This window comes from Helicoverpa armigera, chromosome 19 (genome assembly GCF_030705265.1).
Source record: "Helicoverpa armigera isolate CAAS_96S chromosome 19, ASM3070526v1, whole genome shotgun sequence".
Classification (NCBI taxonomy): domain Eukaryota; kingdom Metazoa; phylum Arthropoda; class Insecta; order Lepidoptera; family Noctuidae; genus Helicoverpa; species Helicoverpa armigera.
In genome coordinates this window covers 4508156-4534568 of record NC_087138.1, presented here as the reverse complement: position 1 = coordinate 4534568, position 26413 = coordinate 4508156, and the positions used below count along the sequence as shown (strand labels likewise).

General features: G+C 38.2%; 2 protein-coding genes and 1 long non-coding RNA gene across 11 annotated transcripts in view; 1 reads left to right on the top strand and 2 right to left on the bottom strand.

The window, feature by feature from the left end:
- LOC110372955 (E3 ubiquitin-protein ligase goliath) overlaps nt 1-26413 on the top strand; it is a 470889-nt gene that overhangs the window by 331825 nt on the left and 112651 nt on the right. The gene's annotated exons all lie outside the window — the stretch shown is intronic.
- Nucleotides 1-26413, bottom strand: part of LOC110372986 (protein mini spindles) — a 37948-nt gene that overhangs the window by 6180 nt on the left and 5355 nt on the right. For 4 of the 5 annotated variants that reach the window (XM_021330042.3, XM_021330043.3, XM_049841283.2 and 1 more), the window contains exons 3-32: nt 21423-21553; nt 20219-20463; nt 19162-19328; nt 18592-18830; nt 18068-18262; nt 16399-16579; nt 15894-16027; nt 15266-15401; nt 14689-14814; nt 14161-14368; nt 13580-13801; nt 13068-13305; nt 12326-12484; nt 11654-11873; nt 11078-11257; nt 10513-10682; nt 9937-10104; nt 9383-9503; nt 8837-8954; nt 8303-8540; nt 7454-7589; nt 6842-7035; nt 6403-6534; nt 4549-4649; nt 3936-4130; nt 3027-3162; nt 2385-2564; nt 1727-1917; nt 501-728; nt 13-136 (exon numbers count right to left, since the gene is read on the bottom strand). In XM_021330042.3, coding sequence (XP_021185717.3) covers nt 13-136; nt 501-728; nt 1727-1917; nt 2385-2564; nt 3027-3162; nt 3936-4130; nt 4549-4649; nt 6403-6534; nt 6842-7035; nt 7454-7589; nt 8303-8540; nt 8837-8954; nt 9383-9503; nt 9937-10104; nt 10513-10682; nt 11078-11257; nt 11654-11873; nt 12326-12484; nt 13068-13305; nt 13580-13801; nt 14161-14368; nt 14689-14814; nt 15266-15401; nt 15894-16027; nt 16399-16579; nt 18068-18262; nt 18592-18830; nt 19162-19328; nt 20219-20463; nt 21423-21553 — 5213 coding nt within the window. The remainder of the gene's footprint in view (nt 1-12; nt 137-500; nt 729-1726; nt 1918-2384; nt 2565-3026; nt 3163-3935; nt 4131-4548; nt 4650-6402; nt 6535-6841; nt 7036-7453; nt 7590-8302; nt 8541-8836; nt 8955-9382; nt 9504-9936; nt 10105-10512; nt 10683-11077; nt 11258-11653; nt 11874-12325; nt 12485-13067; nt 13306-13579; nt 13802-14160; nt 14369-14688; nt 14815-15265; nt 15402-15893; nt 16028-16398; nt 16580-18067; nt 18263-18591; nt 18831-19161; nt 19329-20218; nt 20464-21422; nt 21554-26413) is intronic. The other variant, XM_064039588.1, reaches the window with a different exon arrangement.
- Nucleotides 23685-24345, bottom strand: LOC135118223 (uncharacterized). Its single transcript, XR_010277439.1, has 2 exons — nt 23967-24345; nt 23685-23822 (listed from the first exon to the last, which is right to left on the bottom strand). It is a non-coding gene; the product is annotated as an uncharacterized LOC135118223 (long non-coding RNA).

The window sequence follows — 26413 nt, the reverse complement described above, 5'->3', positions numbered from 1 at the left end:
ATTGATATTTACCTTGAGTACTTTGAGTAGATAGGGATACAAGTCAGACTCGTTGACATCTGGTATTTGTGTGAGATGGTTTGTGATGGAGCCACCCTTCATCTTGACTAGAGTATGCACCAGCGTCTTCACTGTCCTGTAACATGAAGACATTGCTTGTGTAATCATGTATTTCAAATGAAGTCATTATAAACATAGTTAAATATATACCTAGCCTTTTTATTGTTTACGTTTTTATTTTGCGATGGCGGCGTAGTATACGCGACACAGCACACATTAAAGACTGATTCTAGATCCAGTAAAAATACAATCACCTTTTATAATAGTATAAGATAAAACGAAGGCCACGCGTGACCGTCTATAACGGTCTTCAAAATGGCGTCAGATGTAGACATAAAATTATAGATTTCTTTGCGAATTTACAGAAGTTGTTTGATTGTTAAAATCATTTTCTGTCCAGAATTAAGAAGATTCTGTCTGTTCTAAGATTTTTTATTTACCTGTAAGGCGTATCGCTAATATCTGGGTTCTTCTTCCAATAGCTATTAGGGTATGCCTTATAGAAGAGATGTATTCTGTAGAGGACCGCGTCGTAGTCTATGGAGTTGGCGTCCCACGAGGCTATCATCTTGAGGGTCTTCCAGAAACACTTGAGGAGCAGGTCCTGGTAGCGGGGGTAGGCTGGGTCTGATACCCCGATGGACTCGTGGAGAAGAGATACTATTGCGCTGTGGAAGAAGGACACAGGTGGTATTATATGTACTTTTTAGGGTTCCGTAGCCAAAATGGCAAAAACGGAACCCTTATAGTTTCGTCATGTCCGTCTGTCCGTCTGTCCGTCTGTCCGTCTGTCACAGCCGATTTACTCGGAAACTATAAGTACTACAGTGATGAAATTTGATGGGAATATGTGTTGTATGAACCGCTACAAAAATATGACACTAAATAGTAAAAAAAAGAATTGGGGGTGGGGCCCCCCATACATGTAACTGAGGGATGAATTTTTTTTTTTCGATGTACATACCCGTGTGGGGTATCAATGGAAAGGTCTTTTAAAATGATATAAAGTTTTCTAAAAAACATTTTTCTTAAAGTGAACGGTTTTTGAGATATCAGCTCTCAAAGTCGTAAAAAGTATGTCCCCCCCCCTCTATTTTTATAACTACGGGGTATAAAATTCTAAAAAAAATAGAGGTGATGCATGCTAATTAACTCTTTCAACGATTTTTGGTTTGATCAAAGTATCTCTTATAGTTTTTGAGATAGGTTGATTTAACTGTAATTTACGGAACCCTTCGTGCACGAGTCCGACTCGCACTTGGCCGGTTTTATATTTAAATATAGGAATATTTTTTAAGGGTCTTGGACAACGCCTTTTTCTGATTGACCAACTGTGAAAAGTGAAAGAGTAGTTCTTTTCAATCGACATCAAAAAACAGCATATAAAGTCAGTTAGCCATTTATTTATTTTTTAATAGTTTATGTACACATAAAAACACGACAAGAAAACATAATAGAAATAAATGTACAATTTGCTATCTGATACTTAATGCCATCTGCCAGATAAAGACTGCTTATCATTTCTTTCACATATTGCTTGTGAATCCATAAGTTATAGTTTATCCGTCAAATAAGTATCTGACCGACTATGAGAGACAACCTGGCCGTAGCTGCTGAAACTGGCCTACAACATTTTTTTTTGCTACAAGCACAAATACAAACTTACCATAACAGAGGAGTCCTAGGCGAGTGCTCGAGCACCCTGACACACACGTTGTTGAGTATGCGCACGAGTTTCTCCGCGTCGGGCCCGCTGCCCGCGCCTGCGCCGGCACCCAGCACTCGAAGCAACTCGCCTAGGAGAGAACATAGTGCTGCTTCGCCTACGTGGGACCCACAGCCCGCTGTCTCGTAGAACTGGGGACAAAGATGATTTTCAGATATTCGTCTTCCATAAGTCAGTTCAAATATAGGACATTAGAAACTTTTGGAATGTATAAACAAAAACAGCATTTTTTTTCTCGTATACATCTTACTAGCTATCGCCAGTGGTTGCATCCGCATCCCAAAGGAAATAATTCCTGCACCCGGATAATGTCTTTCATAAAACATCTTTTTGCAGTTGTGTCTGTGCAAATGCTCGTGTATTATAATGTCTGGCGCAGCTGGCTGATCTCCTTATATGAGAACAGCCGCCGTAGCCGAAATCAGCCTTGGACGTATATATGTATTTTTTTTTAAATGTTTTTTGCATAAAAGAGGAGCAAATAACCATACACAAGATTTTCACGTTTATAACAATAAAACATGTATCACTGCAGAAAGTTATACATTACATCTGATCTTAGTATATCGTGCACAACTTATTAAAAGATATTACTCACAGTAGTAAGAGCGCTAGCTAGGCACTTGTAGGCTGGCGTAGCTTCATGCGGCGGCGCGGACCTCAGGCGCCGTACTTGTGCCGCTATAGCGCTGATGAGTCGAGCCTCATGTGGGGCCAGCGCCCCACCCCGACCCGACACTAGAGCGCCTGAGATCAGGGATAACGCACGAATTGCAGCCTGGAATAAATAAAAATTGTTGTGTATTGAGAGATACAATGTTTGAGAAGTGGTGATGGCAAGTAAAACATTGATGGATTATGAAGTGTACATAGTAGGCATGCAGTTTGGCAACCGATCCCGTGATGACAATATAGTCACTAAGGCTGAAGGATCACTTTTCTAATAAACTGTTACGTCGACCTCGTTTTTAGATAGCATTCAAATTTATCTCAACCTAATGGTAGTAGACAACATGGCTACTTGATCGTAAGACATATCTTTTCGAATTTGGAGTTAGCTGTTTGACCTCGACGACGACTATCACTGGTCGCATCCACTTACTGCAGATTTCAATAATCCACTTGTCCGTTAATTTCCTTACGACATTCAAGCCACAATAATAATGTCAAATTCCTATTAGCAGTAAGCTCATCTGTAGATAGATAAGTTATAGAAATGTAGAGTTGGTAGCACACTCACATTGAGGTCGGGGCTGGCGATGGAGTGTATGGTGTCGGCGAGCTGCGAGTCGTCCACGTGCGGCGCCAGCGAGTGCGGCTGCGGCGCCACCAGCGGGTGCGGCGCCGGCGCCCGCGGCGGCGACATGCCTACCATGCTGGAATCATGCAAATAATATAACAATTAGTACAATAAATTGACCTAAACGTCCACTGCTGGACTACTGACTGACACTTGTCCACACTCACCGCGCTAGGCATGTGTGTTGGTGACAACAGTTTGGGATACTTTTAGCTTAGGAAAACCTGGTGCCCATCTCCGAGCAAGACATTTAATATATAAAAATACATATAAACTACCCATTTTCAAGGTATTCTCCAGATAAACTCCATCCAAAGGTTGTCTGGAAGAAATCGCTATTTAGCGATAAGACCGCCGATTGTACTGTTCTTTGTGTGTTGTGATGTCCTGTGTTGTAAATTTTCTTGGTGTACATTAAAGTATAATCTATCCAATTAGTACGGTAAATTGACCTAAATGCCTTCACAACCGTTAAATGTCCACTGGACTGCTTCTTCCCAGCATGACACGGAGATTTGCCCATACAAATCGCGGCAAGGGCATGACCGCATGAGTGTTAAGAAGCGTAGTGTGAGATACATTTAGTTTCGGAAATACTACTGCCAATTTCCGAGTAACTTCAAGTAATATATTTTCTTAAATACCAGAAACAATGATTTAAATCTACAATAAATATAGTGAGTCAAACTGCACGTCAAACTCCAGTCACCTTTACTTAGTTTGTTGAACATACTTCTGCAGTAAAACGGCTACATCGATTAAAATAGATTTTTGTAAAATTAATTATTTCTGTGCGTGGAAATTGGACCAACCAGTAACTTGGTAAGACTTACTATCACAAATTCTTACCTAGATCTAATAGGCGTCTGCGTATGCGACATCTGTGGCCTCACCCCACTGGTAGGGATGGGCTCGTCGAGGAACTTGAGATCTATTTCTGCCACGTCGGGCTGACGTAGCACGGGAACTGCCGCATCCAGTTGCGCTATTAGCTCCGGGTCCAGACCGAATGGTCCTGTGATGACCCGCGGTTCTGGTGGGGCGCTGTTGGAAAAGATTTGATTAGGATAGAAAAAAAAAAATACATTCTAAAGACAAAGTTCTACTAAATATCTATGATGAATATGCTTGCATTTAAAGTGGGCGACGTTGACGTCTATAGTGGATTAAACACACAGTACCATGGACCAATTACATGGCCGACGATTTTACAAGATTTTAAACGAAAGCTTTGCCACTTTGCAGTACAATCGTTTGAAACTGTCAAAACCACAAAATAAGACTTGGAAACACACCGGAAAGACTGACCTTCACAGACCACAGTGCATGCTGAATTTCGACCATATTGTGTTTGTCTCTACGAAACTTTAGGAGGGTCATAACATATTTCCTGGGTTTTAATGAAACTACGGTAACCAGCTAGCATTAGTTAATACATAGTAAAATAATGAGGTTTATTTACACTGGCATTGGTGCAGGCGGGGGAAGTTGTTCCTCCTCTTCCTCTTCATACTCCGCCGGCACCGAGTCTACTGATATCACGCGCCGAGGCGGCTCCGGTTCCTGTACATTTACACAAATATAAACAATCATGTGATATATGTTTATTGAGGTTTAGCATTTGTCGTTAGCTACTTTATTATAATGTTAATTTGTGTCCAAGAGATCTTTACAACGGGAGGACTTTCCCGAACAAAGAAAAGGATTTTGTCAAAAAATATTGGCAAGTTTTCGGGCATGTAATGTGACCATTTTTTTTTTTCGTATCATTTTCATAAATTCGCAGCAGTTACTGACGCAATAGTCGAACATAATATATGCTGTCTGCTGGAAGAGATTCCATTAGAAATAAGCAGTAGGGTAAAGGCGGGATAGATGCCGCAGTGGGATAGATGCCCCATTTTTAAAAAACCTAACTTCCCATGCTCGCGATTAAGAAACAACCGTTTAATTAGAAGCCACAAGCACCCCGCACCTAAATTAGCCACGCGCCATCGAGGGGTGAGGTCGCGTTTCGCTCGTGTGTGAATTCATCTCCGCGGCGAACTTACAGCGAGCGTAAAATTTTTAAAGGTGAGTATTTGCTGTTGTATAACTTTATAAGTAGATATTAATTCCATCAAATTTTTTATCACGTATGTATATTGTTTCATGAAGTATACATTTTGATGTAAATAGTTGCTCTATTGTATTTATTTATTTTAAAAAATACTAGGGCATCTAACCCTGTCAAAAAGGATAGTTGCCCTGATTTTTTACGGTATAGGTGCCCCTAGGGGCATCCTCCATACACCACGTGTACCCTGAATGTATTATAAGTGCTTTGAATATATATTTTTAATATATTTTTGTGTTTTTTTAAATATTTTTCATGTGTTTATGTATAGGTTGTGTATACTTTTTATTGATTACGAATGATTTGCAGTTCAAACAGTGAAGATGAAGACAATTCACCTAAGAACATAGTTAAGGGAAAGAAAACTAAAGGTTTGCCGGTGAAAAAGACTAAAAGAAAATGGACAGGATGAGCCTTAAGATACAAATAAAAATAACTGCATAGAATGCTTTGAAAACTATGAACAACCAAACCCTAAATCCGACTGGATTCAATGTGTAAAGTGTCAGTGCTGGTTACATGAAACCTGTACACTTTTCACTGTCCGGTTAAACATTATGATGCTAAGTATATTGTGTTATTTTAGTTTTTGAAAGAATGATTTTTAAAATTTTGCATGTTGAAACTTAATAAGGGTTTAAAATATAAAATACATTATTTTTGTTGATCAAATACTTTTAGAATTTTATTGTGTTAATTTTAATTAATCTGATAATGAATATAAAAAGATTTTAAAAACTGCAAAATACATTTCATTTCAAATGAATTTAAGTCAAAAAATATGTAAATATTATTAATATAATATACTTATATAGTATGAAGGGCATCTATCCCACACCGTAGGCATCTATCCTCGCTAGAATTTTCAATGTGGGGCATCTATCCATAGGGGTAGGCATCTATCCCCAAAAATTGAGGTCTACAAAAAGCTAAAATCTGCAAAACGTGTAGTATATAGGTCCAAAAAGACAAATCACAAATAAACATAAAGGATTAAACTAGTTATATTCATAGGTGTTATTAATGTAGAACCAATATTTATTAAATTATAAGCATATTTCAAAAAGTGGGGCATCTATCCCGCCTTTACCCTAACTGTGTACTATTTTATTTTACTTCTAGTTCTTTTATGTGTTTACTGTGTACATAAATGGTTAAATAAATATGATGATAATCTTTAATTATAGGAATTTTACATACCTCTTGCTGTATTTGTATGGGGCGTCCGGACGCAGACAGCGGCACAAGCATAGAGCGCCTGGACTCGGCACTGCGCGACTTGCCGGCACGCTTGATACGCTCTTCCAGTAACGATAGATCCTTGTCGGATATCTGTAAGAAAAGATTATTGTAAAGAATTGGAATCCAAAGGGGCGAGGCAAGGGTTATTTCTGTGACCGTATATTTCCTACCATTGTTTAATTAAATTCTCACATTTTGTGCTAAATAAGCAACTCGTTAAAGGTACATAAAAACCAGCATACTGGTGCTGGTGGCCAAATAAACACTATTCTGAAATCGCAATTTATCTCATATAGATTTTTCCCAAAGTCAAATATATTTTTACATTGCCGTCGAACCGTACGTCTCTAGCAAGTGTCTAATGTGCTCTACAATACTATATATCTATGATAATCACCTGTCCAATCATCTTATAGACCTTCTCCCCCTCTAAGAAGTAGGCAGAAGCGACACAGTTGAGCGCGGCGGACCGGACGGCGTTGTCCCTGTCGCCGATGTGCCGCGCCAGCTCCTTCAGCGCGCCGCCGCCACCGCTGCCCATTACCGTCGAACCGTAGGTTTCTAGCAAGTGCCCTATGCACTCTAGACATTCTGTGGGGGGAATAAAGTGTTTAGAAGAATATTTCTAGATTGTTCCAATCTTGGAAGCTTTGAAATAGTCTAGTATTTGGGCAAAATTAAGTCTTATGGCAGCAAGCTGTGTGCCAAATTACACACTAGAGAAAATGTCAACAAAGGTGCTACTTGTCAAGTTCACCGTAACATATTGAAAATTGATCGTGAAATACCATCTTCATATTCATTCATGGGAAACTGACGATTATATTGTTGTTGAAATTGGGTCTCATAAGACATTATTTTTACCATATCAATTAATAAATTAAGCTAAATAGAAATCAAATTCATTTTTTGCCAAATGTCAAGATTATATATCATAACATGTAAGTTGATAAAACAGACAAACATTTTACTATACATACATAAATTATGTAAACGAAAATGAACTTACCAGCACGTTGTCTCGCATTCTTAGACTTCAATCCTTCCATTAAATACCCGAACAGCTTGGTGACGGAATACACCACACATATTTGTTTGAACAGAGCTTTCACGCCGTTACGAACTGTATCTTTGGGATCACCCACCTAAACAATACAAAAAAAATAATATAACTATTTTTTTTCCTTCACTAAAAATATTAAAGGAAAGGAGTTTCTTTTGAAAACAATAATAATATGATAGGATATATAAGTAACACTTGAAAGGTTTATCAACATATGATAGTTATGATAATTATGCAGAATAAATACATATCAATGCCAATGATAAGTTGATAACATTTATCGGAAATTACTATTCACATCTATATCTAAAATTAATATCTTCAGTATTATTCACATTGCTTTCTAATCAGTTAGAATTATACACTTGTGTAACTTATTCACGTTTTCATAATGCATATTTGGTTGTTTTATTATAGTATCCCGTAAAGTAACTGGATAGAATTTCATATAATATAGAATAAGAGTGGATAGAATTTCATATAAGGTAGACTGGTAGTCCGCCGTTGTACAATGTGCAAAAAGTATTTTAAATAAAATAAATAAATAATCATTATTCATGTTATGAGGCGCCTTATCCATCTCTTTAGCAGAGGCAATTTTTGGAAAGGCATCTAAAAAAAATTCTTGAGGGGCAAATAGAATTGCCTACATCCATTTGATAATTTAATAAAAGCTTATTGCCAGTTGCTGAAACAGTTGCTTCTTGTGCAAAACGCTTAATAATAACGCAAGTTTCATCTAAGTATCTGGGCAATCTTTTTCTTCTTCTTAATAAAATAAAAAACGTTACTTACCTTAAGAACAAGATAAGGTATAAAGCAGTTGGCCTCATACTCAGGCATGGTATAATCACTGTCCATCAGATGTGTGAACACTATAGACAGGTACTCCAAACCCTTGAGAATGACCGATGGGTTGGTGTCGAAGAACCTCAGGGTCAACCATTTGAGGACCAGGTCAAGATTGGCCATCAAAGCTTGGCCGTTCTCATGTAAGTCTTCTGAGAGAGATTCTATTGCTTTTAGATGGTATCTGTGGAAAAAATACATAATGATGAATTATTTGAAAGTAAAGGTTTCTCAAATGGAATTTGCAATATGAAGTGGGTGTGTTAGTATAGAACTGATTGTGGACTTTATTTCAATTAAGATAGTGAACATTTTCGCGTAAATATAGTGAAAATTCCGTAGTTTGCATATAAATACATATTAGAAGAATACTTAATTTTTATAGGTACATATTTTTAATATGATTAAATTACGAGAAGACACGGAAAACAGGCTTCCAATTTAAGTAAAGAATGTTAATTACAATTAATTGCAATTTACCTGAAGTCATTATGAAACATGTTGGCGATCAGCTGTTTATTCAGTCCAGCGGTCGCCATCTGCTCTTTCAGAAGTTCAAAGAATTCCTCGCGGGGAGTTGTGAAGTTCCATTTCAATACTAACAACAAAAAAATACATTTATATACTTTATTATTCTGACGTTTATTACATGTAAAGAAAAGTGGTTCAATCGTTTTCATTACAGAAGTTTCATATACAGAAATAAATCTCCCATGCAAACAAACGACCACTAAGACTTACCAGCCACATTTATGCAGTACCGGAGACCACGCAACAATTTTACAGACTTTTACAAAACTTACATTTTCACTTTCTAAACTACCACAGCTCAAATACATACCGTTCGCAATACCATCAAATATAAACAAACTAAATCAACTAAATACCTTTACATTTAAAAGTCGATCTTTCAACAGCAATCCTCGTCGCAGCAGAAACGTATGTTTTATGAAGAAAATTAAACGGTACATGAAGAATAACTAAAAAGGTCGGCTAAATAAGGTTGTATTGTATTTGTAGGCTAACCTTTTAGTTTCTGGTCATCTATAATGCGCTGGTTTTTAGCGTTGTTGTTCGGAAGTAGAGGGGAGCAGTCTTCATCGTCTTTCTTGCCACGATTTGATGCGGAAGCCGATTTCGCTGGTGCCTAGTGAACAAATATGTATCAGTTTCTCAAGCAGATCTCTTTAGATGTGAGTGATAAATAAGATTAAAGTTAATATGGACTAATTTCCTATATTTCAAAGCAGATTATGCAGCTAGATAAAAACATACTCTAACGACTCGGACGAGTCGGAATAAAAAAAAAATCCTCTGTATCTTTTGGCTTTCTCATCTTTAACATAAACTTAGCTACATTTGCAAGTAGGTTCTTAATTTGTCCGCGTATATATTGTTTAGCAAGCGCAGCGTAGGACATCCACCAACAAGATGGGCAGACGACCTTATAAAGGTCGCCGAAAGACGCTGGATACAGGTATCTGTGGAGATCTAAGGGGGAGGCCTATGTTCAGCAGTGGACGTCCTATGGCTGAGATGATGATGATGATCATGATATATTGTTTTATTCTCCAACTCACCTTGCCCTTGACAGCGACGCCCTTCTTCTCAGCTTCCTTCTTCAGAGCGCCGGCGGACTTGACGCCGCGAGGCTCGTCCTTCTTCCCTTTAGAAGGCGGTAACGGCTGCACGGGTAGATTCGGTCGAGCCTTATCTAATGCCGCTTGGACTACGGTTTTGGAGCCGGGCTGGTGAGAACATGAGAAAATTAGTTAATGTCACTGGTTGAGTAGATTAAGAGATTGATTATAACACTTAGCTTATGATCTGTCGGTTGAGGGGGCAGATAGGCAGTTTGTCTGGAAGCTGACCTCTACATAGTTAGGAAAAGGCCTCGCGGCATTAAGTCCGCCAATCTATACTAATATTATAAAGCTAAAGAGTTTGTTTGTTTTTTTTGAACGCGCTAATCTCAGGAACTACTGGTCCGATTTGAAAAATTATTTCAGTGTTAGATAGCCCATTTATCGAGGAAGGCTATAGGCTACTTTTTATCCGGGTTCGTGCCGTGGTTCCTACGGGATGTGGGTGAAACCGTTGACAGAAGCTAGTAAAGTATAAAAATAAATAAGTAAGGTTAGGCAGATGACGAGTACCTTAAGCTTCTCGAGTTGTCGGTGCATGGCGTCGACGCCGAGGTGCAGCATGAAGGGCAGCACGCAGTCGGCGGCCGCCTTGCGCACGTCGGCGGCGCGGTCCTCCACGCCCGCGTACAGCAGCGGCACGCACACCGCCAGCTCCTCGCGAGGGAACGACTTTGGTGCCACTGCGAGGTAAATAACACATAATTATAAAACATACTTTTTCTTATCCATCCTTTTTGGCACGATATTTTTCTTCTATTTCTCTTTGTCAGATGTCATACTAACATCCACTCTTTTCTTATTCATGTCCAAAGTCAAAGTCGAATCATTTTATTTATTTTCGGCCTATGCAGGCACTAAGAAACGTCAAAAATATAGGTAAGTTTGATTCTGGTTGCCCATTCCATTTCCATAATGGGCAAGAAACTCTATGGTTCTTACCTCTACCTCTCATCCTTCCACATTCATATTTAACACACTCTTTGTAGCACACCTTATCGTGGTATGGACATGTAATCATGTTACATGCAAACGCTGACCAAACCTTATACATTTCATGGACAATTTATTCGCTTACCATTAGGCAGATGTTCAGCCAGCCACTGCAGTAACGTAGCTCTCAACAATGGACTGCCGGACTTGAGAGCGTCGAACAGCATCTCGCCTTCTAGAGGAGCTTGAGGTCCCGCCTCGCGGCACCACGTCTCTACACACGACACTGCTGAGGTGCGGATCCACTGCTTGCTGTCGCCAAATGCTAAAACGGAAAAATTGAGCGTGTTAGGGTGAAATTGCATGGTGATCACTATTGATAAGGGCAGAAAAACTTGGCCTATTTTCGCTGACAACATGTAAACCAGCACAAAAGTCGCCGTGGCAGTATACTTTGTAAATTAAACGTGAAAGTATATAGTTATTTTAAGAAAACTGACTTTGGTGTTGTTTGTGTGTTGTGTGTCATTAGACCTGGCATAAGGGTTAATTTCGAGATATGCTGGCTGTATGTGGTTGTTACCTCTGTCAGATATAACGACGATATTTTCATATAATAAAATGTGGACTTAGTTATTTGAGACCAAGTTTTTATAATTCAGACTTTAAACAATTTTGTTTTATTTTTTTACATAAGCCCTAAATTGCTATAATTAATTACCTTGGAAAAACGCCGGGAAGAAAGTCCTGACATGCGTCTTACACCTACTACCCATAGCCGTAGCTAGCGCTTCACATATTTGCAGCGCGATCTGGGCTAGTTTCGAGTTGGAGTCCAACAGTCGAGCTGATAGCGCTGCGGGTAACTCGCCTAGTGACGGCTTTATTGGGGCAGAGTTCGTGATTAGGGCCTTGACCTTATCTAGGGCTTCGTTGCGGACCTGTGTGAAACGAAAGTTTTTTTTTTAGCTTTAAATACATATTGGGTAAAGGGCATGAAACAAAAGTCGGTTTGCTTTAGCGAAATACTGTGCTACTCGGAGACTGAAATAAAAACAATATTACATAGTTGTTAAGACTTTTGTTGTTGTTATTGTATATGGTTAAACTTTATTGGCCTTGCTACAAAATCTTAAGCATGTGTCAAACACTTGTCTAAAAAAAAGTGTAGCTACAAAATGTACCTTATTTCAACGTCATAATCTGACATTTTTTTAGATAAATGTTAAACTGACGTTTAAAAGTTTCTGTGGTAAGACGGCAAGTGTCTGTAAAATTTAATTCTGCTTAATTCAGAAATCCTAAATGAAAAGATGATAAAAATGGCTGATGATGATGATGGTGCCTTGCTGGTAGATTGGGTCAAGCATGCATATACAGCATATACAGTAACCTTCCAGTTCTTGTCGTTGATCTCAGCGATGAGCGCGTCGGTGACGAGCGGCGCGATGTCGGTGCGCGGCCGCGAGTCCTCCGCCGGCGCCGCCTCCTCCTCCGCCGCATCCTCGAATGCCTCCTCTATGTCCTCGCCCACCGACGCCTTGCTGGCAGACTGCAAGGTCAAATAATAAAAGAAACTTAGTAAAGAACACCAACAAGCATGTCCAGTGCTGTGAGTATAGGCACATCCCTTAACTTGGTTGAGGCCTTTAATCTTTAATCAGTGGTCGTCTTTATCCGGCAGTGACGACTTAGTAAAATGTGAATTTACAATCAGGAACACTTTAAAGTAAAGAAAAAGAGTTTTCTAATATTTTCTATGTGGCGAAAGACCGAAAAGTCGACCAAAAGAGTTAGAATAGTCTTCATCAAATAGCCTATAGCTTTATATGAAACCCTCTTTCTCAAAATGCTATTTAGATTTTTTTATATTGAAAAACAACTTCAATGTGTATTATTAGTGTTTTTTTAAGTTTTTTTTTTTATTGTTATATAATTTCGTGTGCGTGTAAATTGTACCGTTTTAATTTCAAAGATGGTCAGGGGTCATATCTGAAAATCAGGGCTGTGCCCAGCACAGCATATACTGAGATATACCCTTGCCACACTGGTTCTTTTTTTTCTTGTATACTTTGTGTTATTTTTCAATTACTGTATGTGTGGCTAAATAAATGGTTTAAATGGTTTATTCTTACCTTACTAACAGTACCAATCTGCCTGGTAGGAGTAGGCGGAGAGCTATTAGCATGTTTATCCAGCTCCAAGCTGATCAGCTGTTTAGTGGCCGGCTTCTCGCTGTCAAAGTGGTTGATCAACGAAGGACCCACGTATAGAGACAGTATGCCCAAGAAATTCACTGCTGAAGTCCGAACGTTCGGGTTTGTGGCTGTTAGGGCTTTCTTGCAGTGAGCGATTATTGATTTTATGTTCATGCTGTAATAAAGAAGTTTTAATGTTGTTGAGTAGGAATAAAATATTATTTGGATATCATTGAAGATATAGCAAATACAGTTTTTGCAATCACAGGTAAATTTTTTATTGAACTAAAACTTCATAGTACATAATCTCATTCAACACTGCTGATGTTTAACAAACTAAAGCATGATTTACAGCAGAATTTCGGAAAACTTGATTTAACCCTTTTTAAGTAAAGAACAAATGAGTTTATACCAGTCTAAAAATACACATAACAGTGCACAAAACTTACTTGAAACCAAACTCCTTAATCGCATTGGCCATCCAGTTAAACATCTCAGACTGTACTTTAGGGTTCTTCTGCGAGTCCATAGCATATGTCAGTCCTTCATTGAGGACATGCTCCAAACCGCAGGCCTCAGCCAAGGACGTTAGGCAGTCAGCACAGATAGCTGAGCAGGATGCTTCACCCAGTTTTGTTACTACGTCTTGGAGAACAAAGTCGGATGCTGTCCTGTTGAGAAAAGGGTGATTTTAATTTATGCTGTTTAAATAATTCGATGTTCTTGGTCTTAATAACCAAAATATATTAGTATTTCATGGTCGATTTTCAAAAGTGATCCGTATAAGAAGGCTGGACAAATATAAAACAGACTACTACTTATAATGATCATAATCTTCCTCAGCCTTTTATCGTCCAACTGCTGGGCACAGGTCTCCTCTCGAACAGATAAAGATACACATACATAATGCTAAGCTGTGCACTATAGGGTCCATATTTCACTACAGAATACTTCCGAATAACATATGAAAATTGGATTGCCAATAAAGAATATGGCTAGAAGGAGTATTGAGTAAATAAACCAAACTTACGTAGAAACAGGGAAGTTCTCAGTAATATACTTGCAGGCTTCCAGCCGTGCCTTCAGCACCTGTACATTGGTGTCTTTCAACCCTGGCTTCTTGTTCAGCGTGCGATACAGCACTTGTGACGTGGCGTCGCCCGATGACAAGCTCTGTACGGTCGAGTGGAAGGATTGGACGGCGGATAGACGGCTCTTCCAGTTGCTGTCGCCGAGACCTGGGGGAAGATTATGATATTGTAAAGAACTAAGTATTTTATGAGCGTTGGTTGATGTTGATGACCAAAAACAGAGTTTAAGTAAGACAACTCTAACAAATATGATAAAATAATTCCATTAGTATGTTAAAATGTTGTTAATTTATCAGGTCAGTGGATATGGAAAGAAGTTGATAATTTCCATTTTCTACACCCATAATTCTTCCAAAAAGAAAATGCAAGGAGACGTTCGAAAATGCTGTTCTTCAACCTAATATGAGTAAATTATTTTTGATATGATTAGACTGTGTTTGTTACATTTGAATAAATTTACAACATACCTGACACAACATCACCAGGGAACAACATCTCGGCTTTAGCATCAACTTCCTCTTGTGAGAGTTCCTGTTCTCGCGGCGGACTCGGCTGCACACGGGATGCCGGCGCTTTCTTAGCTGGGACTTTAGCTGGGGAAAATATATCTCATTAAATTATATACTGTACATAAAGAATAACTTTAGGAGGTATTTAAAGAAGTACATAAGAAAGTATATTATGAAGTACACAAAGGTGTATTCAAGGCAGTACGTAAGTCGTGGAATGCATAGGGAAGTATTATAAATAAGGATGTACATAGAAAAGACATAAGTATACAAGTACATAAGAAAGTTTATAACGAGGCATACAGGTCCATAAATATGTAAGGTTTCTGTTCTGAAGATTGCTAGTACGATAGAGAATCGGTCCACTGGGCAGGTCTATCTGTTGTTCTGCGCGATTAGATATTGAAATTTATATAAAGCGTATAGAACGGTTATTGAAATCCACAGTATTACCTCTTCCCCTAACCCCTTATTGGTGGTTAGGTAACATATTTACTAAATAAAAGACTGACAAATAAACTGAAGGTTAGCTTACCAGAATTAGGTCGTCTAACTGGTTTCGGGTTTGAAGAGCCAGCAGTAGGCTTGGCGTCGCCTTTACCCGACGGCGAAGGTGTGGGTTTAGCTTTCGTCTCTTTCTTAGGTGCCGCCACTTTCACTTGTATTACAGCCTAGAAAACAATCGCACATAGAGTAATTGCGATATATATAAATATATTTGGGGAAATTTACATAAAAAAAATAAAAGGGTTTGTTGGCTACAGAAGTAGCCATTTTACTCTTATGTTTTTATTTTAGCTGAAAGATGACTACTGGAAAGAGGCTTCTTTGTTACTTTGCGCGGTTTTCAGCGACCCATATTCACTGCTTCCCGGTGACCTTGATTTTGCCATTTTATTTATAAAGTTCGTATTGCTTGGTATAAGTGCTTACTGCAAAAACTACCAAATGGATTTTGATGATACTTGGCAGCAGTATAGTTTATAAATACATTAGAATAAGACATAGGCTACTTTAAACGGGTGAAACCGCAGGCAGAAGCCAGCTAGCTAGTCTGGTCCGAGCATCCACGCAATGCGAGGGGTACTACCGTACTAAATACAGTCTAGTACTAAGACCTCATCATTGCATGCACTAACCAGGGTCCGTACCAGGGCCCGTACCTTGTCTGCGAACTCTTTGATCTTCTGTTCCTTCAGGTTGTCCAGCTTGCCGATGTGGGGCGCGATGTTCTTTTCACCAACCAGTTTTGTGGCCGTGCCTAGGGCTTCTGCTGCCGCGTCACGGACTGCTGGGTCTGGGGAAGGCAGAGAAAGTAATGGAGTTAACTTATGACCCTTATTTCAATTTTATGGTTACAAAACATATGGAATAAAAAACTAACTGACTAGCTTTTACTATTTTTCATTTTCTTATGGTAGATTCCACCAAAATTGCTCTCACAAAAAGTGGTTCGCAGAGGGTGTTTGTGCACAAAAATTGCAATTTCGCAGACATTTTAGAAATGTTCGCAAACAACTTTTTACTGTTTCCTATAGTGAGTAGACCAGAACAAACTTTTGTGTGCACAGTAAAGTGGTAAACTAGCGAACTGACCCAGCTTCAATCGCCGCATAAATGCCGTATTAAAATCAGATAATAATACTGTTCTACAAATATACAACTTACCAGCACTCTCCAACAACTTAAGCAGTCCAGCGACATAAGCTTTGACGAGCTTCTTGCCGAAAGCCGACGGCTGTGTGTGACACAGCGCTCGCGCGAGGAAGAGGGAACTCTCCGCTTTTATCGACGGGTTCTTATTGTCGAAGGCAGCTAGCATGTCTTCCATTATCGCTTCAAGGTTCGTCTGTGGAATAAACACATAAGTAAATGATATTTATTTTTTTGTAAATTGTAATTATTATAATATTGGAGTGCTGAACTTCGAGGATAATTACATATTATTTCGCCAGATGCCTCCTGACGACATTTAAGTTTGATAAAAGCTGATATGGCTTACATGTGAAAATCTCGGGGAAGACTAAACTTTTATGCATGGTTATGCTCTTTTTCACAAATTGGGTATTTCGTACATAGTAATCTTTTAACTCAGTCTTTCCCAAAGTGGGCGATAACGCCCCCTTGTGGGCGCTGCAGGTCTCAAGGGGGGCGGTAAGAGACCCAGAAAGAAAATGGGGGCGTTATGTAGCAGCTGACTGTCGATCCAGTCAGGGTTTCTTTTAATTTGTGTTTAAATCCGCGTTAAATTTGAGAAATTCTCGAACAAACACTACTTTTATGTCCCAAAACTCAACAATTTTCGCGCTCGCGGTTTCTTTACTTTACACTTGATTTTTTAATCACATATAGCTACTTTTAATGTCTCATTACTCAAAAAAATTCACAGTTGCCTTTTATTATATATATATTTAGGACTTTTAGTGTTCCAAAACTCAAAAATTTTCGGGTTTGCTTCACTTTAGTTGTTTTAATTTTTAGTCTCCCCTAGCAAAAAGGTAGCGTCGTTTTTAAGTCCTTTTATTAATAAGAAAGTAACTTCTAGTTTCCATATGAACTTTCTTATTTACGGTACTACTTTAAGTCCCAAAAATTTAATACATAATAAAACATAACAACAATTAATTAAAATGTTTGGGCTACATTTTAATTAATTTTTGTTTTGAGTTCTAAGATATAACAAAAATTTTCACGCTCGCTTCGCTCGCGCAATCAGAAGCTATGTTCCCATATTTTTACATTCACCAACCAGCAATAACTTATGTACGATTGGGCTACAATTTACGTAATTTTTGCTTTGACTTGTTAACTATAACAAAAAAATTCGCGCATTCGGTAACTGCATGTGTCTCTGTTTTTCGTATGGGTTTGAACTGCAGTTGGAAGGCGACATAGAAATCTTGCCTAGGGCGCTGGTAGAGTTAAAACCGGCACTGAATACATCATCTGTGAAAATTTCAACTCTCTAACTATCACGGTTCATGAGATACCGCCTGGTGACAGACGGACGGACGCTCGGACGGACAGAGGAGCGAAAACAATAGGGTCCCGTTTTACCCTTAGGGTACGGAACCCTAAAAAATGGGGGCGCTAAAAAAATATTTATTCTCAAAGTGGGCATTAGACAAAATAAGTTTGGGAACCACTGTTTTAACTAGTTACGGGCACTAAGGACTTTGTAAGAGGTAGGACTATTCAGATTGAGTATAAGGAACTTCTTCTTGCCCAGTTTGCAAGTTATTTGGGTCGGCGCCACTTATTTGGTTTCCATTTGCAGTTCAATTGCATTAAATTGAGAATTGAACAATATAGCATCATATATTAAATTCCAACTTACACAAGGATAAATAGCATCAATAGCTTCTCTCAAGGCCGTCACCACATTAGTCTTCTTCTCTTTAAACTTCTCGAGTATGGCTTGCACACAGGCGCAAGCGTAAGGAGAGAATTTGTTGCGAAGCCCTGTAGCGACCATGCCGAGGAGACGACCGCCTAACGCGACTAACATCACGTTTGTGTCTTTTGATATCACCTGGAAGAAAAGTAGGTATGGTACTGTGTCATGATTTTTTTGGGAAGAATTAGTGCATTGATTATTGTGGCAGCAATTGGTGGAGTTGAATATCTTACACATGATAGTTTTGAATATTGATTTGTAAAGCTTGATAGTTTAGAATATGTGAAATAAAAAAGTTAAGGATAGGCCTTGCAGAAGACACGAACTAGCTGCGAAGATATGAAATAAAATCCTTCAAAGATGAATGGATCAGAACATCATACATGTACAAGTCGTAACATACTACTTTCTCTGGCATAATTTACTTCCTACAATATCATAAGAATATTGTTGAAATAGAATACCTTTTTCAAAGCTCTGACCAAATCAGCGTAATCTCCCGGTTCAAGTTTGGGGGCGGACTTCAACAAATTCTCCAAGGCGTCGAGAGCCTCTTTCCTTTCCTGCCACTTCTTAGCTTCCAGTTTATCGTAGAAGTCCTTCGGCAGTTTCGATAGGATCTCTACTGGGTCCAGTAGATCGTAAGGGTCCATTTCTCCGGAGTCACCGGCGCCTGCTTCGGCGTCGTCATCTTCGGCTGCGCCTGTAGAATAATAGGATTGTTCATAAAAGCGTGATGACGTTTTCCGTCAAGGCATATAAGTTTATCATATACTTAAAGACGATTTGAAAAATTCAAAATTACTTCCATTCATTATTAACCAAACGGTATTTTTCTTCTTACAATTTGCAATGTTTATGGATAACACAATGAACGCGGTTGGCATGAAATGGGTATGCCGAGTAGTTCCACCATTAGAATGAAGGGGCATCTGAGTTCCTATTCTATTGAGTAGCAGACTCAGCCGCAGCTGGTGAGACTTCGACCCCCCAACATTGTTGGGAAAAGGCTAAGCAGATAATAAGATACTCACCATCAGCGCAGTCAGCGGCGGGTGTGTCCCGCACTCTGTTCTGCTGCGACCTGAGGTAGCGGGTAGGCTGGGCGGCGCCACCACCAGAGCTGAAGGATTCTCTCAATTCCTGCTGTATCACTGCTTGGAGAGATGCTATGTGAGGCTCTATGGCTCCTCCTATCCATCTGTGAAATCCAATCACTTATATTGTTTTTGTACTTATAGTATTGAGGTAAAGTTAAGTGTTCTTATTGGTGCTGGGGTTGCGGGATTGTTCGTAAGAGTTACCAAGGCCGGCCCTGGTACATGGAGGGCTCCAGAAGGAATATGGAGACCAGAGAGTTAACTTGCACATTTTCACCAATAAAATATAACAAAGTATGAAAGGTATGATAAACCATGGCCAAATATGAGGTCAAAAGTTAGTATTTATACAATACTTTATTTATTGTGTAAAGAATGCTTTGTTTGTGTTCACAAGTATCTTGTTAACTCAATAAATTCACTGTCATCACGATGTAAAGTTGTAAAACTTACTTTTACGTCTTTTGTAAGATAAATTGGGTCAATGATAATATTTGACATTTACACATCCTGAACAAAGGCGTATTGGTTTGTATCAATGTCAATCATTATAATGCTTTTGTAAGATATGATAACTTATTGGTGTATGAGTGAAGAGACCCTTATAAAGCATGTATTGATAGATTGACGAAATATGGCCGATTGATTGATGAACATCTGGTAGGTAAATGTTGAAAGCATTGCAGATGTGTTGCTAACGAAAATAATATCTTGTGGCATAAACCATCTCCATGTGCCATATACAATATGTTCCTCTGTATTTCAGGAGTCACGTCAAATTGGTACGGTTCGACAGATATTTGAATATCTTAAGCATTCTTACTTAGGGGTATCTGGGTTGAAGAGGTCAGATAGGCAGTCACTCCATGTACACAGCTACATCCAGCAAAGAATGGAAAATTGTTGGTTCCCAAAATGGTTATTTTGGGAACCAACAATTTTGGGAAAAGGCTAGGCACATATTGAATGCTAAAATTAAAACAAAACTTACCTGTGCATTTCAATAACAAGCGCCTTCATCTCATCTCGGACACCCTTGTCTCTGTCTGACAGCAGTATAGGTATTTTCTTCACCATAGGTTTGATGGCTATCACTTTGTTGCCAAACTGTTTCAGTGATGTGTGCAGGGCTGATACACAGGCGGCTACAACTTTAGGGTTCTTCTGTTCCATGCCTTTGATCAGTTCTTCCTCTACAATCTCGTGTTTCTCTATTTCTATGTACATTAGGGTTATCTGTGAATAAGTTAATGGGTTTTACTACTGTGAGATTATAGGACACCTAAATAAATAAAACAATGTATGTATTTCTTTGTTATTTTAACACTTAGGTATCATGTCAGCATCGCTATGTTGGGTTAAAATATTCTTTCTTTCGATATGTGTTATTACTTTGCTATTTTGTTATATTGCACATCAATCATGCGTGACCTACATAAGTTCCTTTGTTGTGACATTACATGCGATTTTTCCCTAAACAATTGAGCAACAGGTTTAAGAATCAATGATATCATCATAGTCCCGACACGATTAACAAAATTTTCAGAACCGAGTTTGTTAACAGCTTTATTATTTATTCAAGTGAAATACCAATGAATAAGTTCCTTTTTCCTTATTTACATTAAAATTAAAATGACCGGTACATTTATTCTGACGTTGCTGATCAATAAAAATGCATTTACTTGAATCATAAACGACATTAATAATGCCTTTCGAAAACTATACATTCGTCATTTAATCGGGGGTCAATGACTTATTTTATTCAATGTAACATGACCGGGTTACAGATTGTTCTTAATAAAACCAGGCCAAGTAAACCACAGCTTGATATAACAAATTATAAGAATTTGGAATGATGAATATTGTATTGTGACTGTAAACGGAACCGAGTGTTTTCTTTCATTGGTATGCTTGAGTGACGTTCAGAAAGTTATTGGTCATATTATTCGTTAAATAGAGAGTGTTCCGATTGGCTCAATTACAGGATGATATTGTGGGTAAGTATACGTGTATGTTTGACCCAGGTTATTGACCATTGTATGAAGACAACCTCTACATTAAAATGGTCGACCAAAAGATGAATGGAATTTTCTGAACATACAGAAAAGAAAGATGTTTATAACGAAAGAACATTGAATAGTAGCATCTCTATACCCCGATCGGATCGAGTTGACCTACAAACGTAACGCACTGACCTGTAGAGCAATGTCCTTAGTCTTAGTCCTGGGGGCGGCGATGCACTTGGCAACGATACCTGACATCACCTCCCCGGTCGTCTTGCCGGCGTGGCCGCAGTTCTCCACGAACACTAAGGCGGCCTCCAGACCTGGAGAGAGAAAGCATTAAATAAATAATTTAATTCCATATTTTTAATAGAATGAAACTAGCTTGATTTATGCAGTTAATTGTCGATTCGTAGGGTTATAGTGAACGGTGTTACGGAAAAGAAAATCTTCGGAATAAAAGTAGCTTATATCACCTCAGGGATACGCATATGACTGATTGCATTCCCTAAGGGTTTAAAAAGACGTGGGTATACTTGGATATATTTAGATTCAATGTTGGGGCGAAGGTCGAAAAATATAAACCAAGAGTTATTCAAGACTGGTCACAAATTAAGAATATGTATAAGAATAATTCAAATTCAAATTCAAAATCTTTATTGCGAACTAAGTGGCATAAAAGGATCTTATAACTAGGTACGTACTTAGGACTTAGTTGCCCGTTAAGGCATTGCAATTTATTAACATATATATATATATATACATTAACATTAGATTACTATGTTACTACTTATAAATAAAACTAATTACTATTACAGAACTAAAGGAGATCATTCAAGTCTCGAACAATTTGTACCCAAAAATGAAAGTGCCGGCCAAAAGAAAAAAATAGTAGATTCTTGTAGAGAATAATGCCCTGAAGATTTTTTACTATTACAAGAATCGTCTAAAATTAACCCCCCGGCTGCTATTTGACTTTGAATATACCAAAAAATCTCACAATGTTTGGAGCATTACATAACGGCCCCAAACTGGAGAAGGCAGCCGCTGGCTTAGTGATGTAAAATGAAAAAAAACGATTTGTTTTTTTTCACTTTATTGAAAAAAAACATGAAAAAAAACTTTGCATCGTTGTTTTTTTTCTAAATTTGGTTTTTTTTCTAGCCTACTTTTTAGTTCAATTTTCAAAATTTCCCTTTCGTTGAGTTAATTATCAATGAATGTTGCCAATATTTTCATGAAATTTGGTTCTGTTTTATCAGAAAAGTACCGTAGATTCAAGAATAAACCTAATGCCCGTTTTCACCAACGAATACCTAAATTTAGGGAGCATTTACGGAACACTTAATAAGAATTTCATTTTCACCAAAGCCTAGGTGTCAAATTATAACTTTAAAATTTGACTTCAACTTGGGGGCCCGATTGATGCCTGCTTAAACAACCCCTATCATTATCATTACAGAATACAAACATATTTTGAACCGTGGATAGTGAAATGTACCTTTATATGTTATGTAACACCAAAAATACCAAGTTTAAAAAGCAAAAAAATACAAAAAAAAAATGAAACGTAAACTTTTAGAAAGTTAAGAAGCTGTGGAGGTTGTGGATATGTAAAATAATAATCATTAGAAGACCACGTACCTATCTTACGTGAAAGAGCAGATGACTGAGAAATAAGTACGATGATCATGACTTTTTTATAATACTAGCCGTTTTCCCGCGGTTTCACCCGCGTCCCGTGGGAGCTACTGCCCGCACCGGGATAAAATATAGCCTATGTTACTCGCAGATAATATAGCTTTCTAATGGTGAAATAATATTTAAAATCGGTCCAGTAGTTTTTGAGTTTATCCATTACAACCAAACAAACAAACATTTTCCTCTTTATAATATTAATATAGATATAGAATATAGATTATAGGTTATCACTTGCTATGAATGCACTTGCTAGGTCGTGATGTCGCTGAATTATTCAAAAATAGGTAGTCCTGCATGTCCATAAATATACAGACCATAATAGATGCAAATCTGGTAATCACTGATGTAGTTTCGCGGTGGCCGGGACATCTATAGGCCTATTCAGACCTAAGCGGTATTCGCTACCGTCTACGGCAGAGAAAACCCTGTGGGTATGCGGTAATATGACTGTTCAGACCTAAGAGGTATTCGCTACCACCTGCGACAGAGAAAACCCAGTGGGTATGCGATAATATTACTGTTGATGTTCGGGACGTATGCCGCTGCTGCCGCGCGGTATGTACTTCTACCCACAGCGGCAGTGAATATCGCTCAGGTTTGAATTGGCCTTAAATACCAAAACTGCAGTAGATACCAATGATTCGAAAATGGTGAATATGGAGGAGCCTATCTCCTAGGTGATAGGGGATACCCTCTGGAGGTAAGAAGTAGGCTAATATTGAACATAATAAAATATATAAATTAAAACAAAGATAGTAAACAAATATTTTAATATTAGTCCTCATATGATGTACCAAACATTATCATCATCCTCCTGCACCAATTCAATTTGAGGTGGGCTGGGCGCAGCATGTTTTTACACGTCTTTCCAATTTCTCGCACCACCTGAAACTAAATAAATATATAATTTTAACCCCATACTTAAATCCATCAACTCATGGAGAACAAAAATACAATGAAGTCGACAGTAATACAAGGAACACAGTTGAACGGCAATATCTTATATTATTATACACAGATATTATTCACATTTACCTGTAAACGGTTCCTATCGCATTAAAACTATTTGTGACTGGATCCAAGCTTTGTTTTTGGCTTCGTTCGTGGTCCCATCCGTTTTTTGTTTAATATTGTGTCTCTATGAGACGTCAGCAATTTCACTAGCTTGTCTTTTTCTTCTGCAAGAAAGGTTTATCCTCGTTTTCTCTTCTCTGCCAAAATAAACTTATCTATTCAACAATAATAAACCCAAAATTAACCTCACTCTATGTACACATACACATCAGTCAATTTGACAAACGCGCGAATGACATAGGTAAAAATTCACCTATAGAAAACCTCTTTACTGTTTTATTGCATAAAACATAGCGTAATGTAGTTTAAGTTAAATTAAAATAACATCACAAGAAAAAAAACTCACAGGCTTTAGTAATATACACTCGATAGACGTTTATTTCTTAAGAAGTAGAGAAAAATCATTTTATCGATAAAATATCGACTTTGCATTATCGTTTGTAGAACTAGTAATCTGTCACTTACTTAAGGGATCCATGTACAAGTGTGGTGAAAATGAATTTAGGTAGGTGTCAAATTGGGAGGGGTCCTTATTAAAAGTAGCTTTTAGATAGGGAAACGGTAAGAGGTTGTTGGTGAAAACGGGCATAAGACTCTATTATGTAACCTTAAGTATTAATCTTTAACGGTAAATGCCCTAACAATTTTAGAGTTATTATACTCTTGAAAAAAAACAAGGCCCAGAAAAAAAACAGTTTTTTATCTGGTTTTTTTTCAAGGTTTTTTTTCACACTAGAAAAAAAACGGTTTTTTTGCAACACTACGCTGGCTTCAAAGGACTCTTGCCCAACCTGGGAAGTCATCAAATGACTTGGGCTGTGGGGAAGTCAGACACTTACTGATTAAAACCCATCATGGGGAAACCAGGATCGCGGTAATTCTTTCGAACAATCCCGCAGCCCCAATAGGCTTTGTCCCCGCTAAAAATATCGTACGATTCTTGTCGAGGATGTCCTGAAGATATTTTTACTAATATAAGAAACATCTTCGGTTAACCCCCAGACTGCTATTTGAGTTGAAAGTAATAACCCGATGGGACGGCAAACCGACACGAACGGAGAGAGATCTGACGCAGGATCGACATTTACGTGCTCTCCGATGCACGGGTGAATCAATCACCAACTTCCAGACTGGCTGGGGCTGCTTTGTGAAAGTTTAAGAAAACCCACAAAGTGATTTCGGCCCGACCCAGGAATCCAACCCGAGACCTCGAGCACAGCAGCCGCGCTTGCAACCACTAAACCACCGAGGCAGTCTAAAGAATCGAATGAGTCGAAAGAATTACCGCGGCTCTGGCTACCCCATGATGGGTTTTAGTCAGTAGGAGTCTGACTTCCCCACAGCGAGAGGGGAGTCATTTGATGACTTCCCAGGTTGGGTAGAAGTCCTTTGAAAGCAGCGGTTGCCTTCTCCAGTTTGGGGCCGCAATGCAATGCTCCAAACATTGTGGGATTTTTTGGTTTTTTCAAAGTCAAATAGCAGCCAGGGGGTTAATTGTAGACGATTCTTGTAAAAGTAAAAAATGTTCAGGGCATTATTCTCTACAAGAATATATTATTTTTTTACTCTGGCCGGCACTTTCAGTTTTGGGTACGAAATGGATGATCTCCTTTAGTGAGATCATACTATATATGTATATATATCTTAATTTCTAGTCTTATAATCTAGCTGAACATATCACATTGTTTACATTACATTCATTTCTCATTATATTATTATTTTTCTTCGAGAAACTCTTTTACAGAGTAATACGCTTTTTGAATAAGGAAATCTTTAAGTTTCCTTTTAAATATGGTAACAGATTTTAGGTTCTTAATTTCTGTGGGAAGTTTATTGTAAATTTTAATACTCATACAAACTGTTACCGTATACTGCAGTGTGATGTGTCTTATTGGATAATGTATTTTGAAGTCTACTACTTTTTAATGTGACGTATGAACTGATGTTGGATTTTACTAAAATGGAGGCCTCGTATATATAGAGAGAAGGAAGTGTTAATAATTTAAGGTTTATGAAATAGGGTTTACAGGAGTCGGTTTGGTGTATTCCACAGATTGATCAATGATTGAATAATGAAGAAACCTGATGAAAAGGCTGTGGCCTCCAAATTAATCCTTTATTAATATTTTACAATACATACGCATCTACATCATACATCATGATAAAATTGCATGCCTGTATAATCAAGAGTGACCGGTTAATCAGGATCACAATAAATGCCAAGGCACTACCTGTAGCATTAAATACTATATATTATACTGAGGCCTAAGTTCACAGACAACAAAAACGTCCGTTTTTCTTAAAACAATTGTTTACCTTACACATTCTGCGCGGAAATTCATAGCAAACATATTTTTTTTTTTTAATCTGGCGGTTATGTTATCGGTGCAATAAGGCCTGAGTGATAG